This window comes from Nicotiana tomentosiformis, chromosome 5 (genome assembly GCF_000390325.3).
Source record: "Nicotiana tomentosiformis chromosome 5, ASM39032v3, whole genome shotgun sequence".
Taxonomy (NCBI): domain Eukaryota; kingdom Viridiplantae; phylum Streptophyta; class Magnoliopsida; order Solanales; family Solanaceae; genus Nicotiana; species Nicotiana tomentosiformis.
Window position 1 is genome coordinate 91,572,764 of NC_090816.1, and position 20,737 is coordinate 91,593,500.

General features: G+C 34.4%; 2 protein-coding genes across 3 annotated transcripts; one reads left to right on the forward strand and one right to left on the reverse strand.

Annotated features, from left to right (window-relative positions):
- The first annotated feature begins 4,380 nt into the window (after positions 1-4,380).
- On the forward strand, positions 4,381-10,037 carry LOC104092168 (MLO-like protein 6). The gene is made up of 15 exons (XM_009597698.4): positions 4,381-4,779; positions 4,982-5,039; positions 5,128-5,282; positions 5,354-5,470; positions 5,582-5,642; positions 7,130-7,218; positions 7,481-7,555; positions 7,701-7,795; positions 7,914-7,963; positions 8,377-8,417; positions 8,508-8,681; positions 8,992-9,027; positions 9,110-9,177; positions 9,416-9,476; positions 9,547-10,037. The coding sequence occupies exons 1-15, from the start codon at positions 4,666-4,668 to the stop codon at positions 9,928-9,930; spliced, it is 1,578 nt and encodes a 525-aa protein (XP_009595993.1). The 5' UTR covers positions 4,381-4,665; the 3' UTR covers positions 9,931-10,037.
- A 593-nt stretch (positions 10,038-10,630) lies between these two features.
- Positions 10,631-20,125, reverse strand: LOC104092167 (rhomboid-like protein 19). Of its 2 annotated transcripts, none has more exons than XM_009597696.4 (8): positions 19,928-20,125; positions 19,689-19,823; positions 13,766-13,826; positions 13,188-13,354; positions 12,792-12,897; positions 12,475-12,677; positions 12,238-12,378; positions 10,631-10,932 (listed from the first exon to the last, which is right to left on the reverse strand). In XM_009597696.4, the coding sequence occupies exons 2-8, from the start codon at positions 19,814-19,816 to the stop codon at positions 10,830-10,832; spliced, it is 909 nt and encodes a 302-aa protein (XP_009595991.1). In that variant the 5' UTR covers positions 19,817-19,823; positions 19,928-20,125; the 3' UTR covers positions 10,631-10,829. The 2 variants fall into 2 exon arrangements, with proteins under 2 accessions (XP_009595991.1, XP_009595992.1); XM_009597697.4 differs by having other exon boundaries at positions 19,689-19,817; positions 19,928-20,044.
- Between the last annotated feature and the right edge of the window lie 612 nt (positions 20,126-20,737).

The following is a 20,737-nucleotide window of genomic DNA, read 5'->3' on the forward strand; positions in this document are numbered from 1 at the left end:
TTGAAATAAGCTTGAATTGGGGTGTGATTTGTGATTTTAACATTTAATTGGTGATTTAAGTTGGATAATCGAGGAAAAGGCATACTAGTAGATTAAATTAGAGCAAGTCGAGGTAAGTGACTTGTCTAACCTTGTGTGGGAGAAATTTCTCCTAGGATTGGTATTGATGTGATAATTATAATGTGTTGAAAGTCGTGTACACGAGGTGACGAGTGTGTACACGGGCTAAATATGGGAGATTATGTCTCTAAATTGTGTAGATTACTTATGCATATTAATTAAATTATTTTATCATGTTATATTCATCATTATAGATCTATTTTATACTCTTAAATTTGCCTGACATTTTTCCAACTAATTTTTTACATGTTTAGTTGAAACATTAGTTTCTTTTGTTCGTGCATTACTTGAAGGGTGGATTTCTTAATTTAAATATTATTAAAAATAAAGTATTTTACATTTAAAAATTTGATATTTAGACAAGGTGTTAAATTTGTGAAATATTATTTTTGCTGAATATTTTGTGAGATTTTCGTACTCATTGTGATGGAGCCGTGAGCTCTTTATTATGGAAAATATTGTTGTTGATTTATTTTGGCATGAGTCGTGAGCTCTTTATTGTGGAAAAATATTGTTATTGCTTTATTTTGGCAAGTTGAAATATTTGGGCATTTGAGGTGCAAATTGTGATACATTGTGATATTGATACGCATGCGGTGGTATAAGGTCTGGGTGTTGAAACGCATACGGTGAGATAAGAGTGGCTTGATACGTGTGGTTAGTAGGGGAACTACTAGAAGTGCGATGTGATAAGGGTGGCTAAAACGCGAGATGATATTTCGGGGAAAATATTTTCTTTAAAATTGATTGTGAAGGCTCCCGTGGTGATATAAGGAAATGAGATATTGTGAATTTATTTATGATTTTGGGACTACGAGGCGGTATCTCGGGAGTGCCCTTGTTGATATTTCTTTATGACTACATTTTCCTTTGATTATTGTTATGATTTTCTTAAAGTTGTAAATTTCTGTTTCTTTCCGCGAGGTATTATTTGCCCTTATTTTAAGTAATTTAATGGTGACATACTACTTACTTGATTCATTTCCATTGTCATTTATTGTTATTATATTCTTAAACATTTCATTATGTCTTTTATTATTTTCAGTAAGGCCTGACCTCGTCACTACTCTACCGAGGTTAGGCTTGACACTTACTGGGTCCCGTTGTGGTGTACTCATACTACGTTTCTGCATATCTTTTTGCAAAGATCCAGGTACTTCCTATCAGACCAGGTATCAGTGAGCTAGCTGAATGCGGAAACTTCAAGGTATATTTGTCAGCGTCCGCAGACCTCGGAGTCCCCTTCTATCTTTATTATGTTATTTTCCCTATTCGCAATAGACTCTAATGTATAAAGATATTCGTACTACTTCTTTAGAGCTTGTGACTTGTATTTCACCGGGTTTTGGGAATTTCTTTATGTACTGAGAGGTTGAGATTTTAAAAGTTTTTAATTATTATTTTGATTATTCTGCATATTGATAGGCTTACCTAGTCTTAGAAACTAGGTGCCATCACGACATCCTACGAAGGAAAATTTGGGGTCATGACACTTCATTTATCTGTTCCTGATATCATATCAAACTATTATAATTTTCACTTAGTATGTGACAGATTGACTAATTCCAAACTCAGTATATATATATATATATATATATATATATATATATATATATATATATATATATATATACACGTAGAAATTCCAATATTTACAGTGTAATTTTTTGAACAATAATAGAATACTAATAGTGGAAACTCAGGATCTAAAATACAAGACATCCATACTTAAATGGGTAAATATCACAAATGGTCATATAATCATATAACTATGACTTTTTTCACCAAAGTCATATAACTTTATTTTTTCTTACACAAAAATGATAGTGATCGGAAAACATAATTTTTCGGTAGTATTTTCTTATTCCATATTTTTTCTTTTTTTATTTTCAATCTAATAAATAATAACCCAACTAAAAAATATATATGTGTGTGTGTGTGTGCGCGCGCGCTAGCGAATGCAATTAGTTTCGGTCGATTGGTCAATTTTGTATTTTTTCCTTTAGAATAGGAAATATCTAACTCAAGTATATCTGTCTGTGTGTGCGCGCGCTCTAGCGAATACAATTAGTTTCGGTCGATCGGTCAATTTTGTATTTTTTCCTTTAGAATAGGAAAGACCTAACCCAACCTCAGTACCTGACCCAATATCCATATACGTAAATTAATATAATACTAAAAGGGAATTCTTCCCCCACAAAATACTTAGTTCGAAATCCATGAGACTCTGAAAAGAAAAGAAAAAGTATAATTAGAGAGCACTTGAAATAAAAATGCTATCAATTTGAATGAAAATCTGAAAAAGAAAATAAAAGATAGAAGTATCATATTTTGAAGAATTCACTTTTAATATTATTTTAATTTATATATGTGTGTATTGGGTCGGGTAGGTCAGATTATTCCTATTTTAATTGGATTATTATTTATTAGACTGAAAATAAAAAATAAATAATCGTAGAATAAGAAAATACTACTGAAAAGTTGTATTTTTCGTTCACTATGATTTTTGTGCGAGTTAGTAAAAATTTTATGATTTTTGTGTGAGAAAATAAAGTTATATAATTTTGGTAAAAAAGATTCATAGTTATGATCATTTGTGAAATTTACCCCACTTAAATTCATTAATTTGGTGAACAACATATTACATTGTGCTATTTGTGTTTTTTCCTTCCGTCTCTTCCAATACTATGAGAGAAAATCTTATAATATAAATTATCAGCAAACACACAAAAACTCATAAATTTATTTTAAAAGATGGCATGCATCCAAGTGTATATTTTAACGAGGTACAGAAAAAAATACAAAAGACGCGTCAATTGTCAAAAGAAAACCTTAATTAGTGGGGTCTTTGATTGCCTAAAGACATTTATTCTACCATGCATATACTTTTCAACTTAAATGACAGAGTCACCCTACCCTATACTTTAAAGTAGTGTTATATACGACTCTTTCTGTATTATTGTTATTGAGAAAATGACCATCTATAGCCATTCAAAATTTTAATAGCCAAATATTATTTTTTATTAATACGAAATAGTCTTTCGGCCCAAACATATTACATCTAATAGCCCGAAATATCTATTTTGTATAGTGACGGTCTATTTTATATATTTTTTGTATAGTAATATTCTATTTTGTATATTTTTTGTATAATGACAGTCTATTTTATATATTTTTATATAGTGACAGTCTATTTTGTATATAAATTATACAATAACGGTCTATTTTGTATAGTGATATCTTTTTTGTATATTTTTTGTATAGTGACAGTATTTTTTGTATATATATTGTATAGTGACATCTATTTTTTATATTTTTTGTATAGTGACAGTCTATTTAGTAGTATATAAATTGTATAGTGTAGTATATTTTGTATATTTTTTGTATAACTTCTAAGATGACCACGACAAAATTAAAGGATCGCTCCCATAGGTTAAATCATCTTGACAATTGACACATATAGATTAAATACACTACAATTCTCTTTCTTTTAGAGAAAAAAAAACACAAGAAATATTGTAATGAACGCTTTAAAATGTTCAAGATCTTGCAAATTTGATAAAAAGTTTTCAACTTCTTCCTCGGTATCATCTAAACCAGTAAGATCAAGAAATAATAAATCAAATAAAAGCACTTCTTGAATGGAAGAATTTTATCCCAATCAGAGTTGTAAAACAAGCTTTTAACTTGCTTCTTGATGGGCAAAATAAATATAATCGTCCATAGAATCAGGAAAAGGTTTAGGATAAAAGGACTAGAAAATTCACGCAAGAATACTTACTTTACGAGTCGAGGGTACTTGCATTCAATTTACAAAGGATTCAATGGTGGCATGAGTGAACTGCGCCATAAGTACCGTTTGGGTTTGTTAATTTTAGTGGCTAGACATAAGAATTGGTTCTGGGCTATAAAGTGTATATTATAATTTATGCCGGTAGGATGATATTAGTTTCTAGCAAATGACTATTAATAAAATTTGCTCATTATTATTGCCTCCCCTCAACAAATTGATATTCTTTTCGGTTCACAATAAGTGATTTTTTGGCTGCTTTCACACAAATTAAAAAGTTTACTTTTTAATATTAATTAATAATGAAATTAATTATATTAACCTTTACTATTTCTTTACATAAACACTCATAATACATACTCAAATACTATTTACTCAAATGACAATGTAAAAAAAAAATTGGACCAGAAGAAAAGAGTAAAAAAATCACGGCGGAGTATATAACTTCACTATGACGCATTATTTGACTTAAGCTTTGAAAATTGCAACTTTGATCAGGTCCTCCATTGTTCGTTTGACCTTTCCTCTATTTCTCTTTCTCTTTCTCTCTTCTTTCCCATTGGAGTATATATTTACGCACTCCAATTTCTTGTCATATCTTATATTCTACACTACCATATATCAAACTACTCGCTCCCCCCTTCAACCATAGTAAAAGAAGAAGAAAGAAAACCATTTTTCTTAAAGAAAATCTTTGAGCACTTGAAATATTATTAAAGCTTCTTCTTCGTCTATATATCAAGTAATTTGGGAAGATGGCTAAAGAACGGTCGATGGAGGCAACTCCGACTTGGGCAGTTGCCGCAGTTTGCTTCATCTTGCTGGCTATTTCCATTTTCATTGAACAAATTATTCATCATCTTGGAGAGGTAGGTAGTAATAACTTAATTTTTGGGAGTTTAATTCTAGCTAGCTAGTTTTGTAAAATCAGACTGCTAATTAATTCATTGTTCAGATTTTACTGCTAATATTACTGCCTAAAAGGGGGTGAAAATTTTCTAGATCGATGAATTGGTATTGCATGAGATGTGTTTGTTTTGTTGATGGAGACTTCATTTATTTGGTTTGCAGTGGTTGTTGAAAAAACATAAAAAGCCTCTTTATGAAGCACTTGAAAAGATCAAAGCAGGTAAAATTAAAGTAGAATTTTCTTAATTTTATATTTGTATATCGTATATAGTTGAATGCATGTACTGACTCACATTTTAACGTAACAGAACTGATGTTGTTGGGATTCATATCACTGCTGTTGACAGTGGTGCAAAGCCCAGTGTCTAACTTATGCGTGCCAAAGAGTGTTGGTTATTCTTGGCATCCTTGTAAGTCTGATGAAGCTGCCAAAAATAAATATGATGACCCTTGTCTACCAAAGGTATAATTATATTATATTGATTTTAAGTATTACTCCTATCTTTTTTCTTAAATAAGTAATATTTTATGCAGGGAAAAGTCCAATTTGCATCTTCATATGCAATACACCAGCTCCATATTTTCATCTTTGTCTTGGCAGTTGCTCATGTATTATACTCTATAGCAACTTTTGCTTTAGGCAGGCTAAAGGTATATATGTTCGTTTTTCATTTTATGCACGTGAAGATCGATGTTCTAGTTTTCCAACTAATTTTCTAAGGTCAATTATATTAATTAATCCTATTCTATTTGAAACTACAGATGAGAAAATGGAGGGCCTGGGAGGAAGAAACAAAAACAATTGAGTACCAATTCTACAACGGTTGGTATACTAATTAAATTTGAATTAATGAAAACTCAACACTTCACCCCTCCCCCGCCCCTTACTATATATATATATATATATATATATATATATATATATATATATATATATATGTCTCCCTTTCAGATAAAGGCTCTAATTAATTTGAAAAAACTTTTACTATCAAGTCACTTAACTCTATTCATAATAATAAATTAATTATATGAAAATGAAGACAATTATAGTAATTTATTAAATTAACTTATTGTATGAGCATCCATGTGCATGGTTGGTGAATTATAAGTTAAGTCCTATTAAAAACAGGTTTAGAAACTTTTTTTAACTTTTGCTACAAGAAGACAAGGCTGAAAATTGATGTGACATTTAACCAAAATATTTGGTCATATACGGCTCATTCAATTTGATTTCGTTTTTTTATTTTTAAATTCTATTTCTAACCTTATTCCATTTTGGTCCTCCAACTCTATTTCTTATATTTTATTTTAACACAAAAGCTGAAATCAGTACAAAAAATATAGCGTGTGTATACACAAATCTGAGGTGTAATAAATATCCAATTAAATGTTGACACCTGGTTTTTTCATCCTTTATTTCATATAAGCTTGAAATTTGAAGTGAATACATGTCTCAAAGAAAATTATTTTTTTCATAATGGAATGAATATTTGTTCTTGTGGATTTCAAGTTGAACTAAAAGTATCATGGACACCAAGAAATCCGGGTTGGGTATTTTAGTATTAACCCGTTTGACAAGGATGAGCAACATTTAATTGGATATTTATTACATTTCAGATTTGTGTATACACATGTGCTATATTTTTTTTATACTGATTTCAGCGTTTTATGCTAAAATGAAACATAAGAAATAGAGTTGAAGGATCAAAATGGAATAAGGTTACGATTGAGTGACAAAATGAAAAATAAGAATTAAGTTAGAATGTATATGTGTGAACATTCGAGTTCTATTGGATTCGGATAAATAATATGTGTAGGAAATCATTTGCAAGTTGTATTGCGAGTTGCAACTTTTCGCCATCTTTCATACCTAATTTCTTTTAAACTTGACCGACATATATATAGTTCATTTATTTATATCCCTTTTCTTGTGTGCACGTCCCTCTTGAAATTAATGATTCCTTTTAAAATGTTATAATGACCACATAAAGATATTTTTTAGTTTCTTTTGACTTGTTGTAGACATCTGCAGATCCATCCAATGACATACGAGCAAGTCATATATATCTATATAATATAATAATAAGAAGGTGATGCTAACGATCACTGTGCTAGCTGTAACATTAAAAAAAAAATATTGACAGTGTGACTATAGTAGTCATATTAATTGTTTAAGCCATACAATTGGTGCCGCGTTAATTACGATACCCTCTATAAAAATATGTAATATAAAGACAGAATTATTATTATTATTATTATTATTTGATTCTTGCAAATCCTGAGGAGTTCAGATTTTTATTATTTTTACAGATCCAGAGAGGTTCAGATTTGCAAGGGAGACGTCATTTGGACGTAGGCACTTGCATTATTGGAGCAAGTCTCCAGTGCTGCTCTGGATAGTCAGTCCTCTCCCTCTCTCTCTATCTTTCAGCTTTTTTTAAAGTGAAAATTGAAGATCAATTTAAATTATATACATTGATAGTTTAAAATTTTATTACAATATTAATGTGGTTGAATATGTGAGTATTAATTTTATCACTTTTATGGAGATTTATCGCTAATTATATTATACTCCAAGTGATATATATAATTAGTGTAAATAAACTTAAACTCTATTTTTATTTTGTGACTTACCGTTATGTTTTGGATTATATTTTTCAGGTTTGTTTCTTCAGGCAATTCTTCTCATCAGTAGCAAAAGTTGACTATCTAACCCTTAGACATGGGTTCATGATGGTAAGTCGCTTTAATTTGCAATATCCCAAATAATGTATAGCATTTCAGAATTATATTCTTCCCTCCCCACCCATACTTGTGTATATGTAACTGAATTACATTAATTAATTCAGTTCAGTACTAAATTAACTTTGGTCCAAACCAGGCACATTTAACTCCACAGAATCAGGAAAATTTTGATTTCCAGATATACATCAATAGAGCAGTTGAAAAAGACTTCAAATTTGTTGTGGAAATAAGGTGTACATGCATCCTCTCTCTCTCTCTCTCTCTCTCTCTTTTGTTTTCTCTAACACTTTTTCAGAAACTTTTTACCAATACTGTCATTACTAAATATAACCTCATTTATTGTGTGCAGTCCAGCATTATGGCTCTTCACAGTACTATATTTTCTAACCACTACCAATGGTAAGACTATCTAACTGACCCTATCACACATCTAATTTCGGCTATGCTCACTAAAATCATAAAATTAGTTTTTGCAATAGTAAAGTTACTAAACTATATTTTTAAAATATAGGATGCAAATAAGAATTCTCTCACGTTGCATATACAAAGTAATGAAATGATGATTTTCAGTGATTTGTTTTGTGTGGACAACTAAAACATAGTTCAGTAACTTTACTTTTACAAAACTAGTTTGGTGATTTTGTTATTATAAAAAATAATTTTATAATTTTAGTATTATATAAAGAATAAAGTTAATGACCATCATTGAAATTAACCCATAAAATGCTTGTAGCCGAAAGAGTGCATTAGAATTATTTAAAGAAACCATATCCAATTGAAACTAAATGAAATTTCTTCCTCTTTCTGGACAGGATTGTACTCGTACCTTTGGGTGCCATTTATCCCGTTAGTAGTAAGTAATTCGTTCATTTCTTATGGAGGAAAGTATAATTGTTACTAAGAATATATTTTCTAACATATAATTGGGAAAAATTAAATACAGATAATATTGCTGGTTGGCACAAAACTTGAAATGATAATAGCAGAAATGGGAGTAAGGATTTCAAAGAGGGGAGACATAGTGAGAGGTGTACCAGTGGTGGAGACAGGTGACCATCTTTTCTGGTTCAACCGACCTGGCTTTGTCCTTTTCTTGATTAACTTTGTGCTCTTTCAGGTATCTTTTCATTTTTTCATAATTTTTCACTTTAAAATAATACTCCTTTCGTCACTAATTTTTTCTTTGAATATGATCTGTCTTTTAAATATTTTGAATTATTAATTATTATGACTTATAATACTTTTTATTTAGTTTTCAAATATAAAAAAGATTTTATGTCCGAATTTATAGTTAAAATTAATAAGTTTAACTCTCAAAATTCAAACTGCTAACACATAAATATAAATTAAGATGCAAGGAGTAATAGTAAAAACTCTTAACTTGGAAGTCCATAATGATTTTTGCCTTCATATTTGTGGTTTTTCAGAATGCATTCCAAGTTGCTTTCTTCGTTTGGAGTTGGGTAAGCAGTTCGTTTTTTTTTTTCTATATGTAATTTGAAATCCTAATCCTGAATATTTTTCTTTTCCTTGTCAACTTTTCAGTGGAAATTTAGTTACCCATCTTGCTTCCACCAGAATGCTGCAGATATAGCCATAAGGCTGACCATGGGGTGAGTTTCACTGGCAGAAAACAGGCTATCATATAAGTTCAAAAAAATTCAAAATTGAAAAGATGATTTTGACCTTGGATGATATATAGGTTAATCAATGACCATTTTCTTTTCTGCTACATGATTTTCCTAAAATATCTATATTAAAAAACATTGGTCAATCAATACTGGAACATTTAAAGATGCATATTTTAATTCTTTTCATATATATATTGATAGTTTTTGTTTCTTGTTTCAGGGTGATCATACAGGTCCATTGCAGCTATGTAACTCTCCCTCTTTATGCCTTGGTCACACAGGTACTCTATAACTAAACTTGTCTTCCTTTTTCACAATAAAAAGTGCTGAGAGATTTGGTGAAATTTGCAGATGGGAACATCAATGAAACCTATAATCTTTGGTGATAATGTGGCAACAGCTCTTAGAAGCTGGCACAACACGGCGAAAAAGCGGGTGAAACACGGCCGGCTATCGGAAAACACCACCCCTGTCTCTAGCAGACCGGCCACACCGTTGCATGGTACCTCGCCGGTTCACTTATTACGCAGTTACCCACAATATAGTAATGAGGAGAGTCGGACATCCAATGCGGAAAATGAAGGCTGGGCTAATGAAATACCAACCTCTCCTCGTAGACAAATTGAGAATATTAAAGATGATGATCATCAGGAGGGAGAAATCCATGCCTCCAGCTCTGTGCATCAAGTTGAGATTGCAATGTCAGAATTCACATTTGGCAACAAAATGAGTTGAGATTACATTGTTCATCATTCTTTGTTTGTCTCAGCGTAGAGAGCACATATCTGCTTCTTGCGCCAATTGTAACATCTATATGAAAGCATATATATATATATATATATATATATGGAAGAAAACAATTCAAGCATCTAAAACTTCACAGAGAAATATAAGGGCCACGGAAGAGGGGTGGGGAACTTAATATCATGCTCTAACTATTAACCCAAATTTAATGCTAACTATTATGGGAAGGCGATAACAAGCCAAATAGATCATTGATTTAAGTTTGAAGGCAACGAAATTAACCAGCAGAAACGTCATATTTGAAATGATATTTTTAGGTAATTCCACCTGTTTAATATCAAAAGAGTTCCACACTTATCATTTATCAACTGCATTATATGACCGTGTAAGAAGACTCAGTTACAGTCACTGATCAACGAAAACTCAAATTAACTCGGAAGTAAAACGGATATGCTCAAGGAAAATTCGCTGTCCTCAGCTGTATCTGAAATTTCATGGTTGTTGAAAGTAACCAAACTCTCGTTAGCAACTTTATATTTCATACAAATATAGGTTTCACATATAAAAGGAGTAATGCATAGTGGAGGTGCTTTTTTCTGCAGGTGAAATCGAAACAACTCTATCTGCAACATCAAGGAGCTATCTTTCATGGTGACTGTCCAGAAACTTAAACAAATATATGTCCGTAAAATGTAAAAAGGATGGTGAAAATTGCACTGGACAAAATGTACATGCACCACAGGGATGATAAAACAACAGGTGACAAAATTGCCGTCAAGAATCCAAAAGAGTACACTGCGAAAAATGTGCACAATCTTCTAGCTTCTAGCAGACAAACATACTTTCTGCAAAGGAAGTGAATAACAAATATATTGATTGATGACCAGCTCCTACACATTATCAGTGGGATCTCTTTCTGATTCTTCAGCCTTCTTTCCAGCAGCCAAACGTTCAGATGCCAATCTTTCTTCAAGTGCTCTGGCACCTCTTTCCCTGCATTTTACGAGTGAACCACGTAAAATAACTATGAGGTTACCATTTAATTAAATGAACCTTCGTACAACAAGAACATGAAAAACTATCCTTCTAGCTGTAATATACAACATCAGCTTGCAAGATGAAAAGCAGAAGTATAACTAAGGGATACAAAGCTATCCTTCAGCAACCCATCCTGTGTCCTTGGAATGGCATAATTATTCCTAATTTCTCACAAATAACATGCGCGAGAAAATTTCTTTTGTAGGAGCTCCAGTTAAATAGAAAGTGATGTTCACTTATCCATGCATCCAAAACAACTCATTCATTTATTATGAAAGACTTAACTTACTTCAGACTGGAGCACGTCCAGGATAAACTCTCATTTGATAATGTCTAAGATACAAAATGTATGTAAAATTTAGAACTAACAATTATAGAATAAATGTCAGAAACTCTTGAATAAAATATGAGGTGTAGTTTTCTCATCTATAGCAAACTGCATATGGGATAGCACTTTTCTATGACCATGTGTGCTGCATAGTGGTGGCAAAATGGTTAAAATAAATCAGCTAACCACCCATATTATCCACTAAAAAATGGGCCGGGTAATGAACTGTTTAAAACGGGTCAAATATGAATAAGAACCATATTATCCATTTTCTTAACTTTTACATTTGTAAAGCCTCAAATTGGGGGTTCCTCAAGTTTGGGAAACTAAGAATTCTCCAAAAAGTGATCTTGAAGTCATGGATAATATGGTTATCCATATTATTCGCCGGTTAATCCGTTTTTTATCCGTATTAAATATGGGTCGGATCGGATAATTTATCGTTTTTTGCATTACCCGTTTTTGACCCGCCCATATCCGGCTCGACCCACCCGTTTGCCACCCCTAGTCCTGCATCTGGCACCCAACTTAGTCTATCTTCTTTAGTACTTGGGACAAAAATCAATACATGTTCAAACACAAATATCTAATTCATGGATAATATGGTTATCCATATTATTCGCCGGTTAATCCGTTTTTTATCTGTATTAAATATGGGTCGGAACGAATAATTTATCCATTTTTTGCATTACCCGTTTTTGACCCGCCCATATCCGACTCGACCCGCCCGTTTGCCACCCCTAGTCCTGCATCTGGCACCCAAACTTAGTCTATCTTCTTTAGTACTTGGGACAAAAATCAATACATGTTCAAACACAGATATCCAAAGAAAAGGAACTGACTTTTCTAGAATACGTGCATATACTTATCTAATCAGTTGGGGAATTTTGATAAACCACTGGAAAGATATATTACAAAAAGTATCGCTATACCTCCTCCTCGATGCTTCAATGGGATCAGAACCAGGCAATGTGGAACCACCTAGAGTATAGCCGCTTTCCTCATTAGAAATATCGGATCTTCTACCAGAAAGCAGCCGCTCAAATATTGTTGCAATTGGATCAATTACTGGTCTGCATTACATCCAATGAGATATCATTGTGGGATTACTGAGAACACAGACTAATTAAGAGAAATAGTCCATAGCAAGAGGGAAAATTGGAAAATACCTCAAAAATTCAGGGAAGAAAGAAGAGAAGGCAAATTCATCACTTGGATCACCCTTCAGCTTTGTCTCTGGTTTCTTCTGCCAGTATCTTAGGTAAATCCAGCCTAAATATGTCCCAAATACTATTGTTGGAAGGTATGATACCGAATCTGCCGTGAAAAAGCTTATAACAATTGAGAGCAACAATGCAAGGGAAGGCAACCACTGCAAAGAGTTCGAACAGCAATCACAAGTGATGTTAGACCACATTTTAAGTTATGAGATAATAGTGTCTGGAGATGCCTGTCAAAATACAATTGGTAATTCCAGTGGTTGTACCTTTGCTTTCAGTTTCAAAATAGACAACTCTTGATCGGGCATGATTTGTTTGACACCAACTAAGAAACCAGAAAGAACTCCTTGGAAGCCGGAAATAGGCATATAACTGACAAATAAGATAGGCAGAGGCATAAATTCAGAAGTTATGCAGTACTTCCTATAAACTTTAAAAGATTTCATACTAAAGCATAGACAACTGCGCTTGTGCAGAGACAAAACAGGGAATCCACAAGTATGAAGACAACCGGAAACAAAATAAGCAGGTCTAATTCATAGGGAAACTCCTCCGTGTCACTAACTCCTACACCCTAAACTAATAAAATAATAACCAGGGAGGCGGAGAGTAACCAGGCAAGCAAAGTAAATCACTGATAGTATCAAGTCCATGCAACTTACAGGTAGATTTCTAGTCTTGTTATGTAGTACAATGATATAGCTGTGATGAAGACAAAGACCGATGTCAAAAAGTTGACAACAAAGATGAACTTCAAGAATTCCCTGGAACCCCAGATGGGCTCAAGCAGCTTTCCCAGGAAAAGAAGTCCGATAGTGCTGATGATCGCCTGGACATAGAAGGTGATGTCAAGGAGAATGATACAAAGAATAATGTTGAAGACAATTAACTGAATAAAAGTGTGTTCTCCTTAACAGCTTAAATTTTTAGATGAAATAGTGACACATGCCAACATGGTATGGTCATAGTTCAAGTCTAACCACCACCTACTATCAAAAAGAATTTTCACGTGCTTGGCCATGAAAAAAGAATCAGGCCCGCACGTGAATGGCATGTTGAAGACATAAGTAAACAAAATATGTTTTCTCCAACAGTTTAAGCTTTTAGATGAGATAGTTACGAACTTCAACAAATACAAAAAATATGACTTGTTAAAACGTGAGCCCTCGGGCTTCTCTTTATGGCAGCGGAAACGCAAATTAGAACCAAGACATAATTAGTTAATGTCAAAGAAGCATACCCCATACACTGTTTGTTCAGTGTAACCAGCTGTTACAAGATTCCATGCAAATGGAATAGTCCTGCAATAAACAGAAAAGATCAAACCTAAGAAACAGTTCAGCAGAAGGGATACAACTGTTTTCCCAGATTATAACAGTATACATCATGCCCTAGTAGTATAGGATGTCTTAGGTCACAAGTTTTGAGAAATCTCCCAGCCCTACTGATACAGGATTACAGAGCAGAAATGACCATCTTTCCGGAGAACTCGTTGAAGATCCCTTTCCAATAAGTAGGTGATCAAGGCTGGATCTACTGAGTATAGTCTCACTATGAGAAAGGGGATAATTGTTTCTGGCTGCATGTAAAAGTTACTTTGCACCACCAGATCTCCTGTCCAAAATATTAAATAAAGCATAACTTCAAGCTTGATATGCATACAGCTTGACTGCTTTATATTATATTTGACCCAAAAAAACAATTATGCCTCGGTCCCAAACAAGTTGGGTTGGCTATATGAATCCGCACATAGCATGTTACTCCATTTAAACGTATTTTCCTTTTTCCGGACGGCGGGTGGGGACTCGGACCATTTTCCGATTATGATGGGGTTGCATCAGGGGTCGGCACTCAGCCCTTTTTTGTGCTCTGGTGATGGGCGTACTGACGCGCCACATCCAAGGAGGTGCCGTGGTGCATGCTATTTGCAGATGATATTGTATTGATTGATGAGACGCGAGACGGTGTGAACGCACAATTAGAGGTATGGAGGCAGACCCTGGAATCTAAAGGTTTCAAATTGAGCAGGATCGAGACAGAATACTTGGAGTGTAAGTTCAGTGGTGAGACTCAAGGAGGGGAAGGGAAGGTGAGGCTGGACTCGCAAATCATCCCTAAGAGAGGGAGTTTTAAGTACCTTGGGTCTATTATTCAGGGGGATGGGGAGATTGATGAAGATGTCACACATTGTATTGGGGCGGGATGGATGAAATGGACACTCGCTTCCGATATTTTTGTGTGACAAGAAGGTGCCACCGAAACTTAAGGGTAAGTTCTACAGAGTGGTGGTCGGATCAATGATGTTGTATGGGGCGGAGTGTTGGCCATTCAAGATCGCTCATGTCCAGAAGATGAAGGTATCAGAGATGAGGATGTTGCGATGGATGTGCAGGCACACCAGGTTAGGATCATAAATGAGGTTATTCGCGACAAGGTGGGTGTGGCCCCTATTGAGAACAAGATGCGGGAAGCGCGGCATAGGTGGTTTGGGCATGTGAGAAGGAGGAGCACAGACGCCCCGGTGATGAGGTATGAGAGGTTGACATTGGAGGAACTACAGAGAGGTAGAGGTAGGCCAAAGAAGAGGTGGGGAGAGGTGATTAGGCAAGACATGGCGCAGCTTCAGCTAACCGAGGACATGACCCTTGATAGGAAGGTATGGAGGTCGAGGATTAGGGTAGTAGATGAGGTAGTCTAAAGTGTTCATAACAATAGTATTGGCACGCAGTCTCGCTTTCTGTTGGCAGTAGGTTTTTGTGACTAACCAATGTTTTCTTTCATTGTTGATCACCTTACTATCTTGTTATTTTTATTCTGCTTTTATATGGCTTTTTGGTACTGTCCCTTCTTGTCTATATTTTCATTAATATGGTGCTTATACTTTCCTGAGCCGAGGGTCTATTGGAAACAACCTCTCTATCTTCACAAGGTAGGGGTAAGGTCTGCGTACACATTATCCTCCCCAAACCCCACGGTGTGGGATATTACTGGATATGTTGTTGTTGTTGACATACGAAAAAGATAATGTTTTTTTATAAAGACATAAGAGAAAAACAATTGTGGTTTCTAACATGCAATTGGCATGAAACGTTGTTGTAAGACCCATGTATTAAGAAGCTTACGAGGCAATAGCAAAAATCTTTATACTACAACAATAACAACCATGCTTAATTACCAGCAAGTTGCTTTGGCTATATGAATCCTCAAAATGAAATATTCTATTTGCTATTCTACAACATGATAATAGCTACTTATTACTTTTAATTCCGTCCCCTCCCCCACCTTATTGAGTGGAGGATATAACAAGTTTGATAAGATATTAAAAAAGGAGGGGCAAAGGCAAAGGAATAAATAAAAGTTAAAATAGAGGGAAGGTGTTTGAAGATTTCAAAGGCAAGTTTTTCGAAACTATATTCAGACCCCACTTGTGGGATTACACTGGGTTTGTTGTTGCTTGTTGTTATATCCCAGGCAAAATTCCCAAGGAAAATGGAAAATTTCCATTAATAGTCAAAAGATGGGCATTAAGCCTTCTGCATGGATGGAGTACGAGACTGATGATTGAAATCGCACATGGTGTCGCCCAAAAAAGGACTGTTACTTTTACTTTTGTTGCTTCTTTTGCTCTTCTACATAGTTGTCTAAGAGTTTTAAGTATCTCCAAATTACGAAAGAGATCCCAAATCTTTCTGATTTGACTTGTTTCAAATGTGCCATGTTAGTTTTCAAAACAAGCTTGTGCTTCTTTCTCAAGGCGAGTAAATAGTAGGGGACATCTATATTTGAAGTTGTTCATTTGGATATCCAGAGTTCTAGACTGCAAGTCGAGTCAGTTGTAATCTAGGCTTTCACTACTTCATGACATTTGTTGATGACTATTCTAATTGCACTATGCTACGTCCAATAAAAAGAAGATTTGAGTTTTATCCTCCAAATTTCTTATGCTAACATCTTTTGATAAGTAATGATGATTGTTATTAATGATAAAACACTAAGGGGTCGTTTAGTTTAGAGACAAGTTATGCAGGGATTAATAATGTAGGGATTAGTAATGCAGGGATTATAATATAAGAATTAGTTATGTAGGGGTTGTAATGTAGGGATTATTATGTAACCTAAGGAATAATAATGCATGAATTGTAATGTAGATTAATTATGTGTTTTGTTTGCTTTTAAAAAAATTGTTTAATACACGAGAGTTATTTTGGTCATTTTATTATTTTAATCCATGTATTACTTTTTGATACGAAATCAACAAATAAATCATAGATTAAAGCAACAAAATGACAAAATAACCCTCATGTTTTTTGATAAAGTAATAAATTTCATTAAAAGAAGGGGGAAAATCGTGTCAATATACAAGAAGTATACCAAAAAGATAGAAAAGCTTACAACATGGTTTTCTACAAAATAACCCCTATGTATTAAACATTTTTTTAAAAGTAAACAAACTCAATCTTTACATTATAATTCATCAATTGTAATCCATGTATTACTAATGCATATATTATGTGGAAATCTATGTATCGTTTAATCCATGTATTACTAATCCTCGTATTCTTATTCCACCTTCTATCACACCTAAAACAATACAGAGATTCCGACATAACTTATACAAGTATTATTTAAGAGGCAACAAAAATGACAGCCAAACAATCCATTGCGTAATAATGAGTTATGCCTGAATAAAAAGATAACCAAACATTGTATAGTTAATGGGAGATTTCACACTGGTATTAAAACATCTCAATGATGCAACCAAACATGCACTAAGTGCATAAAACATAGGTACACCTTATATAAATCATTAATAATGTCTAACATGGCATCGATCAACAACAACATACCCAGTGAAATCCCACAAGTGAGGTTTGGGTAGGGTAGTGTGTACGCAGAAAGATAGAAATGTTGTTTCCGATAGACCATCGGCTCAAGAAAAGCATAGTCACAACATTTATGAAAAGGAGAGACGGTGTGAAGAAGCTATGTAAGAGAAGCAATAGCAAGGAAATAAACTAAGATAACCAAAGCAAAAGAAAGAATAAACAATAATAGAAATCTAGGAACAAAAAATACGAGAATAACACTAGTGCTATAAATATGGAAAAGAATACAGGTATAAAAAGAAACACACTTGACTATCTACTAACCTAATACCCTAATTCTCGACCTCCATGCTCTCCTATCAAGGGTCATGTCCTTCGTAAGTTGAAGATATGTCATGTCCTGCTTGACCTACCTCTACCTCTCCTTGGACCCACTATAGCCAACCTCTCATGCCTCCTCACTGGGCATCTGTGCATATCCTCTTCACATGTCCTCTCAGCCTCGCTTCCCGCATCTTATCCGCCACACATGCCGCTCGCACATTGTCTCGAATATCCTCATTCCTAATCATATCCTTAACATGACATCGATATCATGTAAAAATAATTGATTGCACCAAAAGGCTAGCCAAAAAAATAGATCTATGTTTAAGGCTAAGCATGTTGCTATTTTTTCCTTGAAAAATTCTAACTTTCCAAATTGTCTCCCAAATAGCATGGGGAATTGTGTTCCAAATCTTGAAGCCTTCTAGTTGAGACGTTTTGCTATTACAACAGTTCAGAAAATCCATAATGGAATTTAGCATGGTCTAGGATATGCCCGAGATGGAAAAATAATCATGCCCCATAATTTGAGTATAACCTTACAGCGAAGAAAACTGTGATTAACATCTTCTGTTTGCTCCTCACAAAGAGAATATCTACTACAAAGTCAAAAACCTCTTTTTAGGTCAGTAACAAGCAAAGCAAGAAAAACAAGACACCTTTAAGGGAGCTTTCTCATAAAATCCACTTAATGAAATAGTCATATTCACACAATTCTTCCTCCAACTATTCCTACTTTGAAAACTCTCTTCTTTCGCTTGGCTCTAAGACAGTCCCAGTAAAATCATCCATTGGTTAACCTAATTGAATTTTTTTCCTCATACTCTCATGATACAAGGATTATAAGGTGCTTTTGGAGACTCATTACCTTTTTCAGAATCATCTTCTATACATGTTGAGCCCTTAATGAATGATGCTACTCTTTCCATTGTGCACCCAAAATACTCAATCTACTAGCAATTTGCATTCTACTTAAAATATTCTTGAGTTATCACAACATGTGGTCCGGTCCTTCCCTAGACCTTGCGAATAGCGGGAGCTTAGTGCACCGGGCTTCCCTTTATACCATACTCTTGTTACAAATTAATCCATAGTCCAAACATCAAAGATTGTGGGAAAAGCAACGGGCTCATCCTAGTTAATGCCAAGTTTCGGTTGAGTAAATGACAAATTTACATGATAATGGTACCTGAAAGATAGTTCATTTACCACATCATAAAGCTACAACTAGATGTCATTGGATGTTTATAGTCAAGATAAAACCAGATGGGAAGGTTGATCGCCTTAAAGCTTGTTTGGTTTCCAAAGAAAAAACTCAAATATATAATCTTGATTACGGTGATTCTTTCTCCCAGTGGTAAAAAATAGCATATGCGTCTTTATTATATATCCCCTTTGGCTCAAAGATAGTCATGTATCATTGATCTCTTAATCAATTGACTATAAAAGATGCCTTCTTGCACGAATAACTTGTTGAAGAAGTCTACACAGAGGAACAATCATGTTTTTTGTTGCTAAGAGGAATGTGAATTACTATGAAGAGTAAGCCAATTTCTTTATGGGTCCTAGAGACTTTAAAGCTATAATTTGGTTATAAATGTAGTTTATTGATAGTTTAATGTTGATGGCATTGTTAAAGTAATGCAGGAAATCATGCACAAGGAAGCTGCCTCGTAATTGAAATTCAATCCAAGAACAACAACGAGCAACCTATGCTCCAGTCCAAAATTTCCATTTCTTAAAGAGGTATTCAGTAAATCACCAAAAATTCACAGCTCGCCAAGCAAGTCTTTATGACACGAGCGTCAGTAGACAAAAGTCTTTTAAAAATTCAGCACATGATCCAAAAGTGGAGATTCGATTGAAGCATTTACAGATATAGAAACTTGATTAGCGTTATGCCATTAACTTGGATATAAAATATCTAATTCCTATTCCAAAATCCCACGATCCGACCAAAAAGCAAAGCTAAAATAACTAATACAGTAATTAAAGAGGAGATAGAAAGAATACTTGGCAGGGATGAGAGCAAGATAGGAAAGAGCAGAAGGAAGAATCTGAACAACAATATGACCGCCCACAAGCACAACCGCAAGACCCTTGCAAAGCCTCGTGAACCCCGTATACATATTGCTACTCATACTGCCCCTATTTCAAAACACACAAATTGTCAAACTACCAAATCAAAATTCAGATCTGAGGTTAGCAACACAAAGAAATTGGGATCATAAGCATATGTAACGCGAACTTACGAGTGATTACGGAGAGCAGAGAGGTGTAATGGTGATGCGTGTTTCAGAGGAGTGGGAGATGGGTTGCCTGTGTTGGGAGATCGAGGTAGAAGACGGACTTAAATTGCTGCACCCCCCCCCCCCCCCCGTTTCACTGTATATTTTTAGAGGTAGATGGGGGATTAACGTGAAGAGTTCACAAGGGAAAACGGTTTGTTTGGACAATAATCATTTCTTTACTAGTAATAAATAGCAATATTTAAAATGCATAGGATCCCAATGAGTTGGTTAATATCACATCACGGCATATGCACATAAAAATGATATGGCACCCTTATTTCGTCACATGCGCATATAACCACCTTTATTTCGCCAAGTGGGCAGTCCGTGATAACGCCACCCTTATTTCGTCCCACGCACACAATCATAGACAAAGAAATCGCATGACAAAACCACGTGATACACCCCCAATCAATCCGCTCAACATGTCCACAAGTGCCACGGTACCACAAAACCATAATGCCAAGTGCCACTATAACACAACAATAGTACCAAAGTGTCACCAAAGTATAAGTTCACAACTTTCAACAACTATGCACAAGGACATAACAAATAATCATAGAAGCGGAGAGATGTTCAATAGATAAAGAATGTCTATGGCTAAGTCAATGAAATAATCATGATCAACAACAACAACAACAACCCAGTATAATCTCACTAGTGGGGTCTGGGGAGGGTAGTGTGTATGCAGACCTTACCCCTACCCTAGGGTAGAGAGGCTGTTTCCGATAGACCCTCGGTTCCCTCCCTCCAAGAACTCCCCACCTTGCT

What these genes read in the sequence shown, in the direction of transcription:
- LOC104092168 (XM_009597698.4), top strand. Translation starts at nt 4,666, where the DNA reads ATGGCTAAAGAACGGTCGATGGAGGCAACTCCGACTTGGGCAGTTGCC. An exon ending in TTGCTTTAGGCAGGCTAAAG is followed by an intron (nt 5,471 to 5,581) that starts GTATATATGTTC and finishes TTGAAACTACAG; the next exon opens with ATGAGAAAATGGAGGGCCTG. An exon ending in TTTTCTAACCACTACCAATG is followed by an intron (nt 7,964 to 8,376) that starts GTAAGACTATCT and finishes CTTTCTGGACAG; the next exon opens with GATTGTACTCGTACCTTTGG.
- LOC104092167 (XM_009597696.4), bottom strand. Translation starts at nt 19,816, where the DNA reads ATGAGTAGCAATATGTATACGGGGTTCACGAGGCTTTGCAAGGGTCTT. An exon ending in ACAAGACTAGAAATCTACCT is followed by an intron (nt 12,898 to 13,187) that starts GTAAGTTGCATG and finishes CTTATTTGTCAG; the next exon opens with TTATATGCCTATTTCCGGCT. An exon ending in TTCTTCCCTGAATTTTTGAG is followed by an intron (nt 12,379 to 12,474) that starts GTATTTTCCAAT and finishes GATGTAATGCAG; the next exon opens with ACCAGTAATTGATCCAATTG.